The sequence below is a fragment of the Ailuropoda melanoleuca genome, chromosome 6, assembly GCF_002007445.2.
Source record: "Ailuropoda melanoleuca isolate Jingjing chromosome 6, ASM200744v2, whole genome shotgun sequence".
NCBI classification, from domain to species: Eukaryota; Metazoa; Chordata; class Mammalia; order Carnivora; family Ursidae; genus Ailuropoda; species Ailuropoda melanoleuca.
In genome coordinates, this window is record NC_048223.1 from 53494149 (window position 1) to 53518427 (window position 24279).

At 39.0% G+C, this 24279-nt stretch overlaps 1 protein-coding gene across 1 annotated transcript in view; it reads left to right on the forward strand.

The window, feature by feature from the left end:
• Window positions 1-18147, forward strand: part of LOC100477285 (zinc finger protein 33B) — a 96051-nt gene extending 77904 nt beyond the window's left edge. The window contains exons 7-10 of the mRNA XM_034663565.1: window positions 1152-1210; window positions 5066-5192; window positions 5485-5580; window positions 15487-18147. Coding sequence (XP_034519456.1) covers window positions 1152-1210; window positions 5066-5192; window positions 5485-5580; window positions 15487-16937 — 1733 coding nt within the window. The 3' untranslated portion in view covers window positions 16938-18147. The remainder of the gene's footprint in view (window positions 1-1151; window positions 1211-5065; window positions 5193-5484; window positions 5581-15486) is intronic.
• The last annotated feature ends 6132 nt before the right edge of the window (window positions 18148-24279 follow it).

Consider the following 24279-nt stretch of genomic DNA (forward strand, 5'->3'; position numbering starts at 1 on the left):
GACGACTCCTCAGTCAGAAGCAGTTTGGGTCCTCCTGCCAGAACCACGATCATAGCCAGATTCTCTCAGACTGGGTGATGGTGGACGCTGTGGGCTAGCTTTCAGGAGGGGTGTCCGCTGTGGCTGGGAGAGGAGGGGATGCCAAAAGGAACAGAAGGTACTGCTTGTTAGGGAGCTGTGAGGCATCATGTGGAAGGAAGGGCTTCCTAGCCACAGAAAAGGAAACTACCTCCTTCGTCCCTCATCTTTCCTCCACTCCCAGATTCTGAGCCTCTTGCTCACTACAGCACAACTAGTCCAATGCTGATGCCCCCTCTGTCCCGATCTGATAGACTCCGAGATGGTATTGCAGGAAAGGTCTTTGAGTCTCACCTATCTGTGCTCTGCTTAAAGATGGGGGTGGGATAGGGTGGGAAGGAAATGGGTCTTCTTTCACTTACCTTACTTGCTCGTAGTCACACGTTCTGTTGTGGCAGGAACAAGAGCAGACTTTTAATTGCTTGATGGCCCAGGCAGGTGTTTTCTGCTTTGACAACAGATAAGTCAGAACCAGTTTGTTGTTTTTAATCAAAAGATACATTTGAGAATCTGAAACTGAGTTAAAGTAAGCTCTTTTTTTCCTTTGGGAAAAGACCAGCCCTTAAAAACCCATCCCTTTTTTCAGAACCTAGTGGGATTCTCTGGTTTAGAATGAACATTAAGACTTGTTATATTTTCGTCAGCATCGGTTTTAATGAAAGCATTATGTTCCATTCCTGGGCTTTCCCTAATTTGTTTATTTAGTGTACTTTGTTGTTTTCATTTTTCTGTTTTAAAGCATACATTGTTAGTAAATCAGGAGAAAACAAAGTTTTTTAAAGATTTTATTTTTAAATAATTTCTACACCAACATGGGACTCAAACCTATAACCCCAAGGTCAAGAGTCGCTCGCCCCACCAACTGAGCCATCCAGATGCCCTGAAAACAAATGTTTTAACATTTAAAAACTGGTATGTGCAAGCACTGCGAATTGTGCATGGGCTGCTCCCTCCTTTCCTGTCATCCTTTCTGCCCCTTCTCAAGGCATCTTTGCTTCGGAGGTGTTTTGCCAGCAGCTATGTAGGGTTTTTCAGGCTCATGACATCTTTTATGATGGTTCTTTCCTTCTCAGCTGTCCCCTTACAGTTATCCACAGTCTTCCAGGGCCAGCAGAAGATGATCACATCCCAGGTGAGTTGTTCATTTATTCCCAGTTTTGCCTAACAGTGATTATTTGAGGTTCATAAAATGTCTGTACCTTCATATGAAATAGTAGAAATGAATACGTTAACATCAGGGCAAGTGCAGAGCACAAGTCAACAAATTACAGTACATGGGCCAAATACAGCCTGCTGCTTATTTTTCTATGGCCCACAAAGTAAGAACTTTTAGGTGGTTGACAAACAAATCAAGAGTAGTATTTTGTGATGGGAAATTATATGAAACTCAGATTTCAGTGTCTATTTATAAAGTTTTATTGGGACACAGCCATGTTCATTCATTTGTGCCTGCGGCTGCTTTCGTCTTACATGGGTAGAGTTGAGTGGTTGTGACAGAGACTGTGTGGCTTGGCAAGCCTAAAATATTTATTATGTGGCCATTTACCAAAAATGTTTGCAGTTTGCTGACCTCTGATACAGTAGGGCAAAGATGCCTTGTAGATAAATGCACATCTTGTGATCTTACTGAGTTTTGAAACTGGAACGTAAGTTTTTTGATAAGCTTCATTTGGTGGCATTGTGTACCTTCCAGTGACAGTCCTGCAATTGCATAAAGAAGTGGTAGGCATAGAGTAAGTCTTGTCCAGTTCAGGGGAAAAGTTGAGTTGCACATGAATTTTGTCAGCGTTAGAGGACTCATGGTTGTTCAAAGAAGGAGCACGTCTGGGCAGACCACAGTGATCTAGGGTAGTCAGTAGGATGAGATAGGCTTTGTGACAGCCCTGGGGAGTGGGCAGAATCTAAATTTTTGCAGTCTGGTGAGGGATTCCACTCATGAAATTCACATTTGGACCTTTTTAAAGTATAGAATTCAGTTGCACTTAATACACTCACAGTGTTTACAGCCATAACTACCCTCACCTTCCAGAAAAGTTTCGTCACACCAGAAGTAAACCCTGTACCTTTAATGAGCAGGGCCATGACTCCTGCGCAAATTACTGCCCAGTCTCCCCAGCCCCTAGCAACCACTAACCTACTTCCTGTTTATGGATTTGTCTATTGTGGATTTCTCATAAATGGAATCATACGATATATAGTCTTTAATGTGTGGCTGCTTTCACTTACCTTAATGTTTTGAAACCCGTCCATGTCGTAGCATGTACCACTACTTCATCTCTTTTTATGACTGAATGATACCCCACTGATGTATGGTCCACCTGTTGCGTATCCATCTGTTGGTGGACGTTTGGAGTGATTCCCTGTTGGGTTTTGAGAACAGTGCTGCTGTGAGCATTCATGTACAAGTTTTTATTTGAAGAACTATTTCACGTCTTTCCTGGGAGTAAAATTGATGGGTCATTCTACGTTTATTGCGAAACCACCAAACTGTGTTCTACCGCAAGGGCCTTGCAAGTCCATATGAATTTTAGGTTGGCCTTTGTATTTCTGCTAAGAAAGGGCTGTTAAGATTTTGGTAAGGATTGCATTGAATCTGTGCATCACTTTGGGGAATATTGACATTTTAACAGTATTAGGTTTTACAATCCATGAACGTGACATGTTTTTCCATTTACTTAGGTCTTTAATTTCTTTCAGTAATGTTTTGTAGTTTTCGGTGTGCAAATCTTACATATCCTTGCTCAGATTTATTTAGTATTTTGTTCTTTTAGATGCTATTGTAAATGAAACTGTTTTCTTAATACAACTCTAATTTCTCTTTCAACTTAGTTGAAAGCAAGGAACTGAAAACCACTTGACTTGTAAAAGGAGATGTTATCCATTCTCACCAGTGATTCCTTCCTTTGATGTCCTGGAGGTTTTTGGGTCATGGGGGTATTGCACCTTAGTTAGATTTTCCATGTTCTTTGTGAGTATATTTTTTTGGTAAGAAACATGTAACTAGACATTTTTAGCCTAATCTGAAATGCTCTGTCCTTTATATTGAGAATTTAATCTGTTCTCATTTTGTTGTGATTACCGATACATGGTTTTAACTCCTTCATCTTTCATTGTAATTTTATGCTCCACACTTTCTTTTTTTTTTTTAAGATTTTATTTTATTTATTTGACAGAGAGAGAGACAGCCAGTGAGAGAGGGAACACAAGCAGGGGGAGTGGGAGAGGAAGAAGCAGGCTCCCAGTGGAAGAGCCTGATGCGGGGCTCGATCCCAGAACACCCTGAGCCAAAGGCAGCTTAACAACTGAGCCACCCAGGCGCCCCTCCACACTTTCTTCTTATGTCTTTAAAAAAATTTATTGAGCTGAAATTCACATACAGAATTAACTATTTTATTATTATTATTTTTTTAAAGATTTTATTTATTTGACAGAGATAGAGACAGCCAGCGAGAGAGGGAACACAAGCAGGGGGAGAGGGAGAGGAAGAAGCAGGCTCATAGCGGAGGAGCCTGATGTGGGGCTCGATCCCATAACGCCGGGATCACGCCCTGAGCCGAAGGCAGACGCTCAACCGCTGTGTCACCCAGGCGCCCCAAGGGTTCCTTTTTCTTTACATCTTCACCAACACCTGTTGTTACTTCTTGTGTTTTTGATAGCCATTCTAACAGGTATAAGGTAATACCATTGTGGTCTTGATTTGCATCTCCCTAATAATTAATGATGTTGAGCATCTTTTTAATGAACCTGTTAGTCATCTGTATGTCTTTTTTGAATAATGACTATTCAGATCTTCTGCCCATTTTTTAATCAGATTTTTTTCTTTCTTTTTTCTTTCTTTTTTTTTTTTTTAACAAGTGGGTTGTATGAGTTCTTTATATATTTTGGTTATCAGTCCCTTATTAGATATATTACTTCCTATTCAGTAGGTTCCCTTTTCATTTTGTTGACGATTTTCTTTGGTGTGCAAAAATTTTTAGTTATGATGTAGTCCCACTTATTTATTCTTTCTTTTGTTGCTTTTGGTGTCAAATCTAAAATCATTGTCTAGACCTATGTCAAGGAACTTACCACCTATGTTTTTTCTAGGAGTTTTATGGTTTCATATTTTCCTGTTTCTTTGTATGCCTTGTGATTTTTTGATTGAACACTGGGCATTTGACTAATAATGTGGTAACTCTGGAAATCAGATTCTCCCCATTCTTCAATGTTTGTTGTATTTTCTTATTGTTTTTGTTTATTTTTATTTATTTTTTGATTGCTGTCTGTGTACCAAGGACCAGCCTGATGTGTAAACTTAATGTCTTCTTAGGTGTTTTCTGAGCCTTTCCTTGCGTATGCACAGTCATTTTCTAATTCTCCTAGTATATGTAGTTGTTTTTGAATGTCTCAGTCTTCAGTGTCTGGTTCCTGAAGGGGGAAAAGCAAAGAATGAAGGAGGAGAAAATGAAAGGGAAAAACACGAACTGAAGGGGACTTGCACTGACTGGGGGAAATGCATCAACGGTGGCTGTGTGCCTCTTTGCACCAGTGTGATCAGAGGCATCGGTCTGCAATCAGAGCATGGGAACTTGTACAGAAGCCCTTTGTGATTCCTGTCTGTGTTGCATGTGTTTATGGTGTGGATTCTTTAAGTCCTGTGGTAGCTATGTCTTTGTATGTTTCCTTATGAGAATAGCTTATTTGAGACCAGGAAGAGTATTTTATTCAACTTGGAATTCTCAGAAACTAGGGCAGTTCCAGGTACATGTGGGCACTTAGATTTTTTGTATTAAATAACAAAATAATTCACCAATGGTATTTCTAGTATGATTTTTTTTTTTGTACTTACAAAGTATTACAGAAAATAAGCTATATAGTAGAGGTCCTTAGTAACATTTTCTGGCCAGTTTTCAACAGTAAAAGATGGTAAGAATTAGTCTTTGAACTTCTTTTTTTCATATCACCTGATTCTGACCACTTCAGACTGAGCAGAAACGTGCTTTTCCAGGGATCATTGTCATTCAGGGATGTGACTGTGGGCTTCACCCAGGAGGAGTGGCAGCACCTGGACCCTGCGCAGAGGTCCCTGTACAGGGACGTGATGCTGGAGAACTATAGCCACCTTGTCTCACTGGGTAGGTAGTGTTTGTTTTTCATGTAGACCCCCAGTATGTGTGTCTTTTTTTATTTACAGAAACTTGCAGAGTTTTTGTAGAGTATAATAATATTTAACTTTGGAATTTGGAGGTCAAGGATGACTTATCCATTTCGGTTATCAGAAGGAATTTGTTTTTTTTCTCCCCCATAACAGGGATTAAATTATTATTATTTTTTTTATTGTATAGTCTTTGAGTTATAACGTCCTCTACCTTCAGAGGCCCTGAAATTCATCCAGTTTGTCCCAAGTCATACAGTTCTCATTCACAGGGTATTCCATTTCTAAACCAGAAGTGATCCTCAAGTTGGAGCAAGGAGAGGAGCCGTGGATATTAGAGGAAGAGTTCCCAAGCCAGAGTGACCCCGGTGAGTTAGTACGTATTTGCCAGATGGCACTTAGGAGAAAATTCGATCACATAGGGTTAGTTCAGAGCTTTAAGGCCATTGAAATGGTCTTCAGGAATCACTTCTTAGAGGCTCTGGATCTTTGGAAGTAGCATATTGACATGACTGAAATGTTCGATGTCATTGAATCATCCAGGATCTCCCAGTGTCACTTCTATACACAAATGTTATCTTTTTTTCCTCCCTTAGGAATAAATTATATAGAATTAAGTACACAGATCTTAAGTGTACACATGTACTATACATATGTGTATGTATTCTTACTATATATATGTGTATATAGAATATACACACGCACCGTGTGTGTGTGTGTGTGCGTGTGTAGTATCTGGCTGCTTTGGTTCAGTATTGTGTCCGTGAGAAACGTCCATGTTGTGTGTAGTTTATTGCTTTGTATGGCTGTGTAGCATTCCATTGTGACTATCCCAGAGTTTATCTCTTTACTATGTTATTGAAACATATTTAAGATATATATTTGAAACATACTTGTTTTAAAGCATACTTGTTTTAAGGTATTTGAAAAACATTGATGAATATTCTTGTGTGTGTCTTTTTGAGGAGGACATAAACTCTTAATTCTGTTACATGTATGACCAGAAATGGACCTGCTGGGTAGAGTATCACATATTTAGCTTTAGCAATATTTTTTAGGTCAAACAGTTTCCCAAAGAAGTACTAAATTATATTGCCACGAGCAGTGTGTGAGAGCTTTAATTGCAGTTTATTGTTGTGAGCACTTGGTATTGTCAGTCTAATTGAGCCATTTTAGTCGTTATGTTGTGCTGTCTCATTAGGTTTGAATTCCCCTTTCTCTGATGACTGATGACGTTGAGCATCTTTTCATGTGTGTGTTGGCTATTTGCATCTTCTTTAGCAAAGTGAACTGTTCAGGTCTTTTGCCTGTATTGTTTTATTGGATCATTAGTCTTTTTCTATTGAATAGTTTTAAAATAGATTCCAAATATGAATCTTTGGCAGATGTATGTACTGAAAATACCTTTTCTCAGTTATATGTCTTGTCTTATACCATTCTCTTGATGACTTTCTGATGGCAGGTAAAAAGACTGTTCTTTGGTTTTATCTTTGTCATTTATCAGGTGACCATGTATTTGTGGTTTTGTTTCTGCGCTTTCTGTTTTGTTCCATTGGCTGATTTATCCATCTTCCTGACAATACCATTGTCTTTTATCTTTATAGTTTAATTATAAGTCATGACATCTGGCAGTGTTAGCCTTCTAGCTTTGCTGTTTTCTTCAAGGTTCCTTGGCTACAGCATGAATACAGAATGTTGCCAAGAACATCTTTAACCTACAAAATATATTAAAATAATTTCTGTTTCCAGATATTATGGACAATGCTGTGGTACTATGAGCTTTTGCATTTTCATATAAATTTTAGAATCAGCTTGTCAGTTTCCACAAATACACACACACACACTCATACCCCATACTGTTTTAAGGCATTATTGGGATTGCATTGATCATTTTGGAGAGAATTGACATCTAATGCTAGTGTATAGAAAAACAGTTGGTATTTGCACACTGGCCTTGTATCCTGCAACATTGCTAAGTTTTACTTATTCTGGTAGTTGTTTTATAGATTTCTTAAAAATTATTAGGTCAATAATTGTATTCTCTATGAATAAAGACATGTTTACTTCTCCTTCCTAATGTTTATACCTTTTTTCTTTTCTTTGCCTATTGTGCTGGCTAAGAATGCCAGTAGCATGTTGTACAGAAGTGGTGAAGATGAACATCTTTGTCTTGTTTTTGACTTCAGGGAGAAACTATTGAGTACTTTAGAATTAATTTTGATTTTAACTGAAGGATTTCTATAAATGTGCCTTATCATTTTGAGGAAGTTCTCTTCTATTCCTAGTTTGCTAAGAGTGTTTTTGTTTTTAAAGATTTATTTCTTTATTTTAGAGAGAGAGAGAGAGCAAGCACATGCATGGTGGGGAGAGTGAGAGAGAGAGTGTCTTAAGCAGACTCTGTGCTGAGCAGGGAGTCCGATGTGGGGCTCAGTCTCACAACCCTGAGATCACAACGTGAGCCAAAACCAAGAGTCATATGCTTAACTGACTGTGCTACCTGGGTGACCCCCTTATTTTTTTTATTTTTTGAATCATGAATGAGTATTGAATTTTGTCAAATGCTTTTTCTGCATGTATTGAGATAATCGTGATTTTTCATATTTATTCTGTTAACATGCTGAGTAATCTTGATTAATTTTCCAATGTTAAACCAACCTGATATGTCTGAAATACATCCTCCATCATGATGTACTTTGCTCTTATAATCACTGAATTTGGCTTTTCACTATTTTATGTAGGATTTTCTGTGTGTGTTCATAAGAACTATTATCCTGTTGGCCTTCATTGTAATGTTTTCAGGTTTGGGTTTGAAGACTGCACTACTTTCATTAGATGAGTTGAGCAGTGTTTCATACTTTTCTATTCTATGGATGATATTTTATGAGATTGTTATTCTTTAATGTTTGGAAGATTTCATCTATGAAGCTTTTTGGGTCTGAGGTTATCTCTTGGTGGAGATTTTAAATTTCAGACGGTTAAATTTTTAGTATTTATCTTTGTTAATTTTACCATAAATACAACACATGAAACAGAACAGATGAATTAGTATTTTACTTAAAACTAAGTAACAACTTTGTGGTTCCAGTTTCTTATTCTTGGAGCAATGAGACAAATCAGGTGTTCTACACATACATACAAAGTTGGCATTTTGGGTGAAATATACTGATAAAAGTGTTTCTACAGAAGAGAGAGGTAGCTGTCCTCCTACCCTTTTAAAAGGAGAGAGGAAAACCTTTGCTCCTTTGGAAAGAATCCTGAGTTCACACTCTAACCCTTTGGACTATGAGTAAATTTCTTCAGAGGAGAAAGAAGACCACTGTCTCCAGCCTTATACCCAGGGATGTCACCAGGGCCCCAGGTTCCAGCACCCCTACTGAAATGTAAGTCTCTCTGGAGTCTATTCCTGTCTAACTAGTCATAAATCACTTTCCAAGTCTCATTCTTTTACCTAAAGCTCCAAGTTTTATTGAGATTTGCTCAAAAAGTCCTAGCTGTGCAGAAACAAAATTTATTTTCCCTACAGCCCCATACAACACTCATTTTATTTTTGACTTCTGGCCAGTTTTTCTGTGTGCATGCCATTCCTCAGTCATTTTGGTTTAGTTTTTAACCATCGAGGTCTGTCTTAGAAAGCTACATGCTCTTCAGGCATTTCCATTTGCCTTTTACCTGGCCCAAGGTCAAACCAGGGGCAGCAGTTTGTATTAGTATTTTGCCCAGACTTGGCCTGCAAGGAAGAAGTCTGTGGCACATTCTGTTATCCATAGAGCTCTGGCCAGCCAGTTGAAGCTGACTTGAATGCCTTCCAGACTGAGGCATGAAGCATTTTAGCTCACAACAGGTACAGATTCTGTAAGTCTTTCTAACAGAATAACCACCCAATAGTAAACTTGCTCCCAGAGGGCATGTCTGAGGCCTGTTGCACCACCAAATACCACCAGGTATTTCCTCAAATTCTTGAATGTTTCTGATAACAACCCCTGGGTGCAGATCACACTTAGATTGCAAGTTAATGCCTGATTTTCACACATGCGCGCATGCAAGTCCAGTCCCAGAGGGTCTACCTGGAAATACAGATTTGCAGTTGTTAGGAGCACCCTCCCTTACCCCCAGCATGACTTCTCATTGTCTGGTAAGCTTTAGACTCCCTACTGCCAATACCAGTCCAAATATTTGATTTTGTCCTCTTTTCAGAGGGACTGCCTGAAAGCAGTCAGTTCCAAACAGTCCGGCTTGTCCATGACACCATGTCACCTGCCCCTCTTCTGTGTGGTGTGCGTGACACCTGGAGGTGTTCCACAGGGAAAGTGTAGGAGCTGCTGTCTTTTGATCAGATCATCAAGCAGGGCTGAGAGAAGCAGCTGCCAGTTTGAACAGCAGGGATTCGGTGCCGTTTGTAGTTGGGTTAAGCAGCGTGGCTGGCAGTTAGGGAGAGCAGCAGAGGCATTTCTCCTCTGGGTGGAGAACTCCAAGAAGAGGTCTGAAGGACGAAGGCGAGCAACAGCCCTGTCCGCATGCTGTTATAAAGGTTCACTTTCCCAGGTGTCAGAGTTTTTGCTTTCCTCCCATTGTTAAAAATCTGTGTGTCTTATCAGTAACTGCAGCTTCACGTTTTTCCAGTCATCTCTACTCTCAGCCAGAACTTTCATCTGGAGGGGCTGAGTGCCAGGGAGACCAAAGCCCTGTAACAGAAAAACATTTTTACAAGTTTAAACAGAATTAATTCTAATCCTTGAAACTGTTTTTTGGCCATGCTCTGGGCGTGGAGTTGCTGTCAGGAGAGATACAGCACGTCCAGGGGAATGGTCGGGGTGAGATCTTGAATTTTCAAAATTTTCAGAATAGGTCCATATACTTACCCCCCAACATACACACATCCCCTTTTTCCTAATCATACCCAGTAAATAGACTCAAGACCATCCCTTTTTGAGGACAGCTGCATTTAATAGTCTGCTTTGCTAAGACTTGTGTACCAAGGAGGAGGTGGGGCAAATAAACTCATTCTTGCTTATTCTTGAAAAGTCAACAGTGGTGAGATATCCTCTAGAGGAAGTTAAAATTGAGATTTGATTCACTGCCCCACCACCTTGCACCTCCCATAGGAATCCTGAGGTAAGAATACGGTCCACTTCTGTGGTCTGTGTTGTGCAGGTCCTTGCATCAGAGCTAGCCCTCTCCATGATAATAACCCAGATGGTTTGGCCAGGACCCATGGTGTTTCCACAGCTCACAGCATCACCGGGCTGGCATTTCACATCATAGTCACAGAGTTCTGCTACTGAACAGGTTGACCACACCTGCTTGGCAGAGCTGAAGGTCACAGCAGAGCAGGCTGCTAGGATAAACCTCTGTGATTCCAGGCTTTGGACAGATACCCTAAGGCCTTTCTTGCAGCGTTTTATTGTAAAAAGTCTTTTTTTCACCTTGCCAGTGGTGAATTCCAAGTTGATCCACCCAAAAAATGGGTTCAACAGACTAGAGACCCATCATCAGTCTCTAGTGGGTCAGGCATTAGATTTTAACAAGAGCTCATTAGCAAACTCAAAATGACTTTTCCAAAAGGCAGTTCCCATAGTGTCTCTCCGTCTGGACACTGCCTCCGTAATCATGTTCTCTCCTTTGCACACTCCCTCCCTTAGGCAAAAATCGTCAATCATGGAGGCTTGCTCTGTCTCCAGTATTGTAAGATTCTAGACAGGGACACTAAATCCTCACCCACAGGGGTGCCTGCATGGGTCAGTTGGATAAAAGTCTGCCTTCGGCTCAGGTCGTGATCCCAGGGTCCTGGGATTGAGCGCCTGCATCAGGCTCCATGCTCAGCGGGGAGTCTGCTTCTCCCTCTCCCTCTGCCACTCCCCCCGCTTATGCATGTGTGCACTCTCTCTCTCAAATAAACAAATACAATCTTAAAAAAAAAAAATCCCTTTCCTTGATGGGGATGATTGTCTCTAGGACTTATGCCAAATTCTCTTCTACCACATATTTTTGGATGTAGTAGCAATAAAACAATACAAATCTGTTTTTAAAAATCCCCCCCCTTTTTTTTCTTAGTACAAATTTTGCAGCAACTCCTGGCAGCTAAATTCAGCATTGGCAGGTTTACTGTCACAGCTGTCTGGACCCTGGCTGGGGCAGAGCTGGGGCTGCAGGGCTGCCATGGATGTTTTTTAGGTTCCCCCCACCTTTAAAATTTCTTCTTTGACCCATGGGCTGTTCAGAATTGAGTTGCTTCAGTTCTTGAATTCTAATTTAATACAGAGAATTTCACTTTCTTGAAATAATTTCAGTTGCTTGAAATTTGTTGATACTGTTTTCATAAATGTTCCATGTGCACTTAAGGAGGAGATATAGTCTGTAATTATTTTGTATAATGTTCTATAATGGTATTTTTTCAGGTCTTCTGTATTCTGATTGTCTTTTGTCTTCTGTCGGATACTAAGGTGTTTTAAAATCTCCAACTGTGATATTTCTTGAAGCTGTATTAATTAGGCAAATAGAAATTTAGGATTGTTACATGTCACTTTGTAATGGACACTTCAACCATGATGAAGTGCCTGTCTCCATACATGCAGTGGTACTTTTGCCTTTGAGTCTGCTTCTGGTATTCGTGTTGCTACACCAGCTTTCTTTTCTTTAGAGTTTGCATGGTATGTTCTTTTCCATCCTTTACCATCAGCCTTATCATTTTCTTATATTTAAAGTGTGTCTCTTATAAACTGAAACAGTATTGTTTGTTAAATCTAGTCTGACATTTAAAATTTCTTATTTAGATTATTTAGTCCATTTATGTTTACTGGTAAATTGGACTTAAGCCTACAGTCTTGCTATTTCTTTTCTTTATGTACCATATCTTCTTCCTCATTCCTCATTTCACAACTCCTTGTGGGTTTTTAAATTATTATATTCTTTTGCCTCTCTTCACTTTTAGTTATATATTCTTTCAGAAAATTTGTTAGTGTTTTAGAGGTTACACTATACGTAACAGTATGTAAGTGTGGACGCCAGCAGTGCGAAGATGTTCAAAGTCATGGGAACTACATGAGATCTTCTTGCTCGTGAATATAAATAAAGGAGAGCTATGGTCTTATGGCTGAATTCTGGGGCACCATGAGGTTTAGAGGTTTAGAAGTGATGAAGATGAGGAGGATTGAGCAGTGGGGACTGTAGGAGGAATCTGCGAGGACAGACTAAAGTTGAGAGAATATGATGTTCTGGAGGCCAAGAGAAGAATGTATTTCAAGGAGAAGTAAATGGACCTCAGGTTTGAAGATGGAAACATCAAGTTGGCATTTTAACCTTGACTTCTTAGAAACAGGAATACAAGAAGGACTAACAGATCCAAATCGAATCCCACTTTTGAAAGAACTAGCAGAAAGTTTAACTCTTAACCACAAAACAAGGGGAAGCATTGCCAATAGCAGTGAAATATCAGGTGGAGGTGTGTGCCAAGCTGCAGATTTCAGAGCTGCTACTTTCGAAGGTGGAACCTCAGATTGTCAAACCTAATCTTTTAGAACAGCAGGAAGGACTTTCAGTGTGGTGGTAGATCTCTGTGCTGGGTTTCTTCCTGAGAAGCAGAGGGATGGAGTGGAATGAGGACTTGTAGGCACAAGCTGTGTTGGAAAGCTGCAGTCCATCTGTGAAGTGGGAGAAAATGAAAAAGACTTTATACTTGAGAAAACTAGAAGGACGTCTCTCAGTTGAAGAGTAGTAAAGATTGAGGAGAGCATGCAGTGCCCTTGTTAAACATTCCTGCCAGTTTGGAATATGGTTCCCAGTTCACCCCGTGGGAAAGCTGGATGAGAAAATAACTGGATCAGGAAAAACCCACCTCCTTCAGTGTTCAGGAATTAAAAAAAATAATAACAGCCATCACAAGATATATTCAAAGTTATTACAAGAAACCCAAGAAGACAGGACAAGCAAGTGGTAATTCACCTGAAAAATGTTGTCATGTAATGCCTGAATATTGTTAACTAGTTTTTAATATAAATTAACAAATAATGGCTTTGGGTGTGCAAGAACATAAAATAGGCAAATAAGAGATTCTGAAAGAGATAGTAAGACCACAGGAAGATGTATTATGAGCTGTGTTATATCACAGGAAATAATTGGGAAAAAATAATAAAATAACTGCAGTAATCAAAACACAATTTGGAAAAACAGATGTAGAAAAGATAATGCCGAAAATATAGTAGGAAATATGGAGGTTATAAATGAGAAACCGAAACAACAAAGGGTATGGAAACAGTGCCTGACATCAAGTAATGGCTTCTTGTTCTCATTACATATGTTTTATAATGTTTATCCCAAGTTTCCTTTGCCAAGACAAGCTCATTGAATACTTCCGCTCACTTCTCCATCCATGTCTGTCCATCAAGAAGTTAATTCCTGGTCATATAATTGGCAATGTATTTTACCCCGCCCCAGATTTTGATTTTACAAAGAGAAAGATCTTGGTTTCACTCCTTGATAATCTAGCATTACACATTATTAACTATTTTGCTTGAATGGAGCCACATAGGGCCAGATTTTCATAATAATTCAGAAAGTCATTACCACAAACCCTTTGTAAACTTACATGCCAGGTCTTCAGGCATTAGATTCTGATTTGTCAGATAGACATTGACACAGAGACTGAAAAATCATATCTGTGTTATCATTCTTGTTTCTTTTTAACCGAAATAACACATGCTCATTTTAAAAAAATTATCATGGAACATGAAAGCCAACCCTGTGTCATCCCCCTCATACACACACATCAAGTCCTAAGAGGAACAGGACACATTTGATGGGATTTACACAGATTTGTTAATAACATTTAAATATTTATTTTCATAATAAAACTAACATTTATTAATACCATAAATATGAAATATATTATTCTTTATATGCTTTTTTTGAATCATTAGCATTTTACCATAGTTGCTGGTTTTTACAGAAGTGTTTTTAAAAGTACAGACATTAAACCACTTAATCTTTCAGTATGATGCCTAAAAACTTGTGTTTGGTAAAGCTCTCCAGTTAATTCTGATAAAAACCATTTGTTAAATACCATTGACTTAATATCTATTCAGAGTGTTGAAAGAAAATCATAGGTAGAGTTATAGCTGCTAGAAACATAGTTGAATGAAAATCAGAGCTGCATGAAAGATTTAAAAATTCAGTGTTTAACAAAAACATTGTTATAGCAGCGTAGCTCATGTTTGTGTTAAAGTAAATTATACAAACAGGCTTTTTAAAAACTTTTTATTTTAATCATTCAGTGCTTATCAGGACAAGTACACTACTTAATCCCCATCATCTATTTCACCCATCCCCCCCACCTCCCCTCTGGTAACCATCCGTTTGTTCTCTATAGGTAAGAGTCTGTTTCTTGGTTTCTCTCTTTCTTTTTCCCTTTGCTCATTTGTTTTGCTTCTTAAATTCCACATGAGTGAATTCATATGATATTTGACTTTCTCTGACTGCTTATTTCATTTAGCATTATATTCTCTAGCTCCATTGATGTCATGGCAAATGGCAAGATTTCATTCTTTTTTATGGCTGAATAATATTGCATTGTGTGTGTGTGTATGTGTGTGTGTGTGTGTACACCACATCTTCTTTATCCATTTGTCAATTGATGAACACTAGGGCTGCCTTCATAATTATTGGAAATAATGCTGTTATAAACCCAGGAGTGCATAACCAAAAAATATTAAGGTACGGGTAATGAAAGTTCCAGGATCAGGTTTAGAATTGTAGGTTTTCATGTTATGCCGAGATAAAATGCATATATATATATGTGCAGGATTGAAGACTAATATTAAGTCAGGTGAGATTTGGTTGGGGGAAAGCCAGAAAACATTGGAAGAGGGTTTGATGGTCAGAAGTCCACTATTGAACAACTCTGATGGAATAAAGGGAAAATACGATAAATCAAAAGAGCTGTAAACCTGATCCTGTGGCAAGAATGGCTCGACCACTCATTGTTTTTCCTATTTTGTTGTGTGTTTTTATTCCTCGTGAATCAGAGCTAGAAGCAGAATTAGAGATATTAGAGATTGGGTTATAGTACTATTCCCTTTTGAATTAGAGTTCTTAGAAATTTGATTTGTTGCTATTGTGTAGAATGGAAAAGAGATGAGACTGGAAGCGTGTATACTGTTGTCATAGTCAAGACATGAGGAGATAATGAACTAGGCTTTTCCAATCCCTAAAACCTAACTAATTCTGTTTCTCCTAAATATCCTTGTCAACTAATCTTCCTTGTTACTCTATTTATATTTCAGAATTAATTAATAATAGTAGAAACTATTCAAGAAAGAAGTTCAGTGAGTTTAACAAAGGTAGAAATTGGCTCCATAATAAGTATGAAAGAATTCATTCTGAAGAGAAACCTTATGAATATAATAAAAATGGGAATGGCCTCCACCTTAATGAAGACTTTGTTCACCATCAGAAAATTCAAATTTTGGAGCAACCTTTTGAATACAGTGAATGTAGGAAAGCTTTCCATGAGAATTCACTCTTTGTTGTACATAAGAAAGCTTACACAGGAAAGAATACCTGTGAATACAGTGAATGTGGGAAGATCTTCTGTGATATGTCATCTCTCATTGCTCATCAGAGAACACATCCAAGAGAGAATCACTGTGAATTTAATGAATGTAGAGAAAATTTCTTTGAGGAATCCATTCTCTTTGAGCATCAGAGTGTTCAGCCTTTCATTCAGAAGTCAAACCTCATTCCAATTCGGAGAACCCACTCAATTGACAATATACTTGAATATAATGAATGTGGAGCGTTTTTCAGTAAAAAGTTAGTCTTTGGTGTACAGCAGAGAACACACACAGGAGAAGAACCTTATGAATGTCATGAGTGTGGAAAAACCTTCAACCAGAAGTCAGCCCACACAAGACATCAGAGAACACACACAGGGGAAAAATCTTGTGAATGTCATGAATGTGGGAAAACTTTCTACAAGAATTCAGACCTCATTAAACACCAGAGAATTCACACAGGGGAGAAACCTTTTGAATGTCAGGAATGTGGGAAATCCTTCAGTGAAAAGTCTACCCTCACTCAACATCGGAGAACACACACAGGGGAGAAACCATATGAATGCCGTGAATGTGGGAAAGCCTTCTCATTTAAGTCCGTCCTTACTGTACATCAAAAAACACACACAGGGGAGAAGCCCTATGAGTGTCATGAATGTAGGAAGGCCTTTCTCAGAAAATCAGACCTCATTAAACATCAAAGAACTCACACAGGGGAAAAACCTTATGAATGTAACGAATGTGGGAAATCCTTCTCTGAGAAGTCAACCCTTACCAAACATCTGAGAACTCACACAGGTGAGAAACCCTATGAATGTATTGAATGTGGAAAATTTTTCTGCTATTACTCGGGTTTCACAGAACATCAGAGAAGACACACAGGGGAGAAACCTTTTGGATGTAATGAATGCGGGAAAAATTTCCGTCAGAAGTCAGCTCTAATTGTTCATCAGAGAACTCACATAAGACAGAAACCTTATGAATGTAATGAATGTGGAAAATCATTCTGTGTAAAGTCAAAACTCATTGCACATCATAGAACACACACGGGGGAAAAACCCTATGAATGTAATGTTTGTGGAAAATCATTCTATGTGAAGTCTAAACTCACTGTACATCAACGAACACATTTGGGGAGAAACCCTATAAATGTAATAAATGAGGGAAATCACTCTGGGTGAAGTCAAGAGTCTATAGAAAAAACACAAAAGGGGAGAAAAATCCATTGATACAATGATTTTGAAAACATCTTTGGTCTAAAGTCTGTTCTCACAATGTAGCAGAGACCTTATAGAAGGGAGAGAATGATTTGAAGCTGTGGAATATAGAAAACTTTTGTGCTGGAATTTGAACCATACAGTATATCAGAAAACTCAGTGTGGAAACCTATTGGTGAATGAATGTAGGGAACCTTTTGCCCAAAGCCACTTCTCACTAAACATCAAACAAAACACATAAGTTAGAAACCTTTGTCAACATTCATAGGCTAGAGAAGACTTTATCCACAGGTTTTAGAAAATGCACAAATTATAGGAAACTATAGGAAAGCATGTACGATGACGTGAAAGTTTATTAGACTTGTGTTAAGTGCTTAAAGTAGCATTTGGTGGATGTTGGAAGTTACTAGAGAAAATACTTTAAATATGTGGAAGCTTTAAGTTAAACTCTAAGCTTATACATCAGAGATTTTGAGTTGAAGGGTTGCTAGCAATTTAGGAAATGTGGAGAATGTTTTCATTTAGAAATAACATTTTATTTTTGTTAAGATACACTTTGGCCCATTGCCAGGTCCGTTGTTCCCCTCTGTTGAAGGTATTACTATTTTTGCCCCACCTTTTCTAATAAAGATACCCAGGATGTTTAGGGTATTAGCTGTGAAAACACACCACACTGGGACCAGCAGTTGTAAGCATATCAGAGGTTTACTCCTCAGGCATATGCAGAGCAAGCGGAGACTTTTAGCAAGAGGATCCACCCACAGGACTTTCTGATGTCCAGGTAAAAGATTTTGGAGCTGGTGACACAAGAGGAGCTTGCCAGCAGGATGTTAGTGATTCTGAAACAGACTGATTTTGAGTGGCTCATCCTGGAATAGTGGATCAGAGGGGAAGGGTGAGTTGCTGTGCGTGCAGCTTAGTGAATGTAGTGGAAGTGAGTGTGGAGCATAGGTGGTCTCTGTCCCGGCAAGTGTCATCCTGTTGTGAGAGACTTACTGTACCCAGCTCTAGTTCTCCACATACTTAACACCTTTTATATGTAACAATTTCCAAAAAATGAAACATTTATATATGAAAATGTGTTCTTAATTGTAAAGCTTTAGGGGTGCCTCGGTGGCTCAGTCATTAAGCGTCTGCCTTCGCCTCAGGGCGCGATCCCAGCGTTCTGGGATCGAGCCCTGCATCACGCCTCTCCACTGAAAGCCTGCTTCTTCCTCTCCCGCTCCCCCTGCTAGTGTTCCCTCTCTCACTGGCTTTCTCTCTCTGTCAAGTAAATAAATAAAATCTTAAAAAAAAATAAAATGAATAAATAAGTAAATATAAAGCTTTATAAACTCACAAGCAGATAATACTACTAGGTAGGTTATAGTAGCTTGCAGCAGATCAGTGTACTAACTGAGAACAACTAGAAAAATATCACAGAAAGCATCTATTTGAGTGCAGCCTATGACTGCAGAAGCAAAGAGGACTAGAGGTAGAATTCAGGAGAGGAGTGGATCATAGAAAGTACAGGGGGAAATGCAGCTGTTTCTCCTGGGAGCACTTGCCAGTTCTGGGCTTGGGGAGGAACCTGAGTACTGAATGTGGCTCAGGTGGAGCTGAAACTCTGCAGGAGGGCGGAAACCAGAAGCCAGCAGAACTTTTGGCAGTCAAGCCTGGAGTGAAAAATTCTTAAACATTAGAGGTCAGACAGTTTTTCAAGAAATTTTTAGAAGACTGACTCAGCACAGGGCAGGAGCCTGAAAAGTGAAGCTGAAAGATTTTTTTTTTCCAGTACTGAGAAAAAAATGATAAGAATTTGGGACCTGCCTGTAGGATGGGCCCTTGCAGAGCATAGCATGCTATCAGTAAAAGCAAGGTCATACCAGAGGTGGATTATACCTTATTGCAACTCCAAACGATGCCTGGTATTTGAAATTAAAAAACAAACTAAACTGCCCAGAAAGAAAACTCTAAGAACAGATGGCTTCACTGCAGTTATTCCAAATATTTAGAAGAAAATGATACCAAGCTTTTATGAACTTCTCCAGAGAAAGGAAGATGGAACTTTTCTAATTCATTTTGTGAGCTCAGGACAACCTTGACACCAAAACCTGTAAAAGACATTTCAGGAAAGTAAAGTTACCAATATTTTATGAATTAAGGTGCATAATCCTAATAAAAATCCAGTCAATCCATGGACCAAGTAATGTTTATTAGAGGAGTCAAAGGATTTAATATTTAAAATGAAATTAGTGTGGCCAGTTCTCCTTCTTCTAACATTCTCCTTTCTCCCTTGTGCTTTCTGTATTTCTTCCCTCCCTTCCCTTCCTAGAGTGGAAGTCAGAACCGGCCTGGCTTGGGGGATGAGAAAAGTATTGTGGTGAGGTGCACACTTGCATCAGGAGCATTGAGGGCAGCTGGAAGAGGCGATCAGCATGGCCGAAATATTTAACACAGCAAAGGAGAAAATGTGTTGAGGATGATGAGAGCCAGACTGGGGAAGAATTTGATAAACAATGGAGAAGGGGAAGTTAGAAAAGCCCAGAGTGTTGGATTGGAATGTAACTCAGAAATGTGTGTGTGTGTGTGTGCGCGCGCGCACGTGCTTTATGGATCTATCTGCTGAGAGGGCCTACACACAGTGACACCACAGAAGCAGTGAGCACACCAAGTGCCAGGTTATTAATTTCTAAATGTTGATCTCCACCAAAAAAGGGACCAAGTCTCCAGAATGATGGCTGATTCCAGGTCAGAGAGAGGAAGAAATACAAGACGAACTCGAATCATCTTACTTACCAGGCAGAAAAGGTTCAAAGAATCATGGAGACAAAAGAACCATCTTGGACAGGTTCCACTGGCCAAATTTGAGACAGTTTGGCCATCAAAATAATAGCATCAGAATGCAAGAGACTTAATAAAATGGGAATCCATTAATTTATAGTGATGTAAATAAATGAGTAAATTCATGGAGGAGAAGGGAAAGCTTTTCTTTACAGAAGAATGCCAATTATCATAGGGAGAATAATGGAAATAGGAAAACACCATTTGGCAGCCATCAGAGTGGTGGTTGATTCACGAGGTAGTTGCCGACATAGGTTAGGGTTTGTGGGTAGAGGTTTGATGAAGAATAGGATATTGGCATAATCTTCAACTATCTCTCCACAAAATACTAATCAGCTGCAAAGGTGAAAGTGGTGATTTTATGATTAAACCTGGCAGACACCAACAGGATTAGGTGATCAAAGTCCACCTCACTGGTGGAGTAGGACAGGTCCCCATGATGTGTCCCCTGATGGGATACACTGAGAAGAGCCAGCATCATTTGTGTGGTATTTTTGCCAAGAAAGTGTGACCTGTGTTTGCTTAGGAGGAAATAGCAGGTGAATCCATTTGAAAGGTTATTTTACTGAATGCAAAGCCTATAGTGTTTAAAAATGTGAAGGGCATTAAAAAGACTGAGAAACCATTCCAGATTAGAGGAGACTGGAGATATTTTAAAGATTTATTTATTTTAGAGAGTGAGCCAGCGAGTAGAGGGAGAGGGAGAGATCTTCAAGCAGACTTCCTGCCAAGTGGGGAGCCCTATGCTAGCTTTGATCTCACGACCCTGAGATCATGACCTGAGCCAAAACCAAGAGTTGGACTCTGAACCAGCAGAGCCACCCAGGCATTCTGAGACTGGAGATATTTTAAAATAACAAAAAGGAAGAACAGACATTGTTAGAACAGTTGGCAAAATTCAGTGTATGGATTGGATGGTGGTGTTTATCAATGTTTATCTCCTGACTTGGATGATTGTTGGGTGGTTCCATAGATGAGTGTCTTTGGGGAAGATACACACTGGAGTAGGTAGGGGTAATGGAGCCTCACATCTGAAGCTTATTTTCTGATGCTTTAGAGAAAGACTTAATAATGTGTATGTGAATGCAGGTATGCAAGGGACAGAAGGGGGAGGTGCAGTACAGTTAGGGGGATCTGAGTGAGGGGGATATGGGAGTTTTTTTGGTATTATGGTTGTGACTTTTTATAAATGTGAAATTATTTCAGAATAAATATTTAAAAGTTAATTGACCTGACCTACCACATCAGTAGAAAAAGTTAAGTGAAGCCACTTGATTATTTCAATAGATGCAGAAAACATATTTGATAAAACTGTACACATTTGTGGTTAAAAAAACAACAAAACTAGGAATGGAAGGAAAGTGCGTCAAAAACAAGGAGACCAACATCAGCAAACATACCAAGTAGATAAATACTAAGATATCTCTTCCTGATATTAATGAGACTACAATGCTTGTTACCACTTTTGTTTAACATAGGACTGAAGGCTCTAGCTCATCATAAGGCAAAAAGGAAAAAGAAGTTTAAGGCATAAAACTGGGAAGATTGTGAAGCACAACTCATTATTGGTAGGTGGTATCATTGCATAGAGATGTGAAAAAAAATCTATGGAGGCGTTATTAGAAGTAAGTGAATTAGCAAACTCACTGTAGAAAAATTGTTTCTATATATAAACTACAAATAGAAAATAAATTAAGTGATACCAGAAATGTTGTATTCACCCAGGATAGTGTAGCAGAGACCAGATTTACCTGCCTGCCTAAAAACACAGGGAAAAGGAAAACAGATCAAATCCAGGAAATAATTGTTTTCATGTCAGTGGACATCAGGCAGTAAAGGGGAAGTGATCCCTGCAGGTGATGGGTAGGTTCGCTACATTGTGGTGATGCTTATGCAGATGTGTTTATCAAATTATATCAAGATGTACACTTTTACTGTTACATTGCTGTTAGGTTTACAGTAGTCCTAAAACAGTAAGTTCTAGAAATCCAAAAACTGCATTGCCAAATTAAGGGACGTTAAAGACCAAAATAAATGGAAGGATATACTCACTGTGTTAATGACTTTGAAGACTCATTCTCCCCTCCCCAAATTGAATGGTAGATTCAGTGCAACCCTAATCACCATCTAGCAGCTAATTAGAAATTAGCAAGTCTGAATTTAAAATGTATATGTAGATGCAATGGCCAGCTGTCGCTAAGACAACCTGAAAATAGAAAAATGAATCTACAGGACTTAGACTGCTGTGTATCAAGACTGTGGTATAGGCACAAGTGTAAACAATGTCCAGAAACAGGCCCCAATATATTGATATATGACAAAGGTGACACTGTAATATTGTGATAAAAAGATGGCATTTTTGATAAATGCTGCTGGGTTAATTGGCTCTCTGTATGCATAAGAAGCATTTTGACTGTAGCCACCCACCATACACAGAAACTGGTTTCGTATGGATTGTACATCTAAATGAGAAAGGTAATACAGTAACACTTTTAGAAGAGAATGTAGGTGGGCATCATGACTCTGACTAAGACACCTTAAACAGGAAACAAAAACCATAGATAAAGTTTGACTACATTAGAATTAAGAACTGCTGTTTGTTCAGAAACAAAAGCCAGAAAAACATAGGTGTTAAAAGCCAGCCACAGACTGGGAGAAGGTAATTGCAATGCGTATCGCAAATCAAGGACTCTTCTACAGAATATAGAAGGAACTCCAACAAATCAGCAAGAAAAAGAAAAATAGCAGCAGATTGAACATAATTCACAGAGTATATTTAAATGACCAGTAAATGTGGAAGGTTGCTCAATTTCATTAGTCATCGTGGAAAAGCGAATTCCAACAAATGTAATACTGCCGCACACCAGACTGGCCACGGTGATAACACGCCAACTGATGAAGAGCTGAGGCAGCGGGGACTAACACAAGTTTGGTGGGAATGTAAGCTGTGCACTTTCTACTAAAGCTGAACATAACATGTACATTTTGGCTGTGTAATTATACTTCTAGGCATATATTGAACAGAAATACATGTTTCCTGAAACAATATTCATGGTAGTAGTAATCTCAGTAGCCCAGAAGAAGTAGAAACAGCACGAATGGCCACCATCGCTAAAATGGGCGCAGAAATTGTGCTCTTCATTCAGTGCTGTTTTCTACAGCAGTAGCAACGAATGAACCCAATTGTATGCCTTCAAAAGAAACAACACAGGAGAGTAAGTGCTGTGTTTTCATTCAAGAAGCATGCGAATGTCATATATGGTGTTAGAAGTTGGGATGGGATGGTGATTGCCTGGGTGATGGTAGGTTGCAGAGATTGACCAAAGGGGGCTCCTCTGGTGCTAATAGTGTTCTTTTTATCTCAATATTGATTGTAGGTGTATTCAGTTTACAAAATTTATTGTGAATATTTATATATATTCTTGTTTGAGTATAAATGTTCCTTAATAAAAGCAGAAAGCCTGGCATTGTTTGCTCTCTGCTTGGATTCCTCCAGCAGCTTCCCATCTCACTTAAAAACACGGCACAAGATGAATAATTAGGACAACAGCAGTGAGCATGTGTGTGAAGAATCCCATGTGTAATAAGTGCTTATGGATGTGAGTTTACTACGTAAAATTACCAGGTGACACATAGCAATGGTGTTCCTTATTAAAAGCTAACCAAGTCATCTTATTCAATATATATGTTAAGTGAAATAATATTCTACAGTTTTACCATATCTCCTATGTGTTCTCTCACAGTTTGCTGGCATATAAAAGAGGATATGGCCAGTGTTTTGTATTAATTCTTCAATAAAGAATTCAAACATTGTGTTTATGAAGTTTTTATCTGCCTCAGGATCCACCAGTGGGTGTAATGATTCTGTGTACTAATTACACAGCATAAGCAATATCGGGGCACCTGGGTGGCTCAGTGGGTTGGGCAGACAATTCTTGGTTTCAGCTCAGGTTGTGATCTTGGGGGCCTGGGATTGAGCCCCAAGTCAGGCTCTCTGCTCAGCCAGGGATTCTGCTTATGGATTCTCTCTCCCCCTGTGCCCCTCCCCCTGTGCATACATGTTCTCTCTTTCTCTCTAAAATAAATTTTTAAAAAAACAAGCAATATCAAGTTAATTAATGAAAGCAGATGTGAAGAGTACTACTTGAGTTCAACACACTATTGCTCTCCATCATATGAAGAAAATATCCAGCCGAAATGTTTCAATGAGAAATCTACTTAGGTATGAGTTGCAAAGCCCTCGTATAATAGGAACCATCTACGTTTGTATTATGATGTTGTATGTACATATTTTGTCTTATTCATTTCTTCCCCAGTATAAGGGAGGCTATAGAATTAGAGATCAGGTCTCCTGGGTTCTTATGATGTTGTCTGGCTCTTATCACTTATTAGATTTGAGACAAATTACTGTCTGTACTCAGACTGTCATCTGTAGAATGGGAACATATTAATAGTGGCTAGCTCATAGGGGCAGTTTAATATG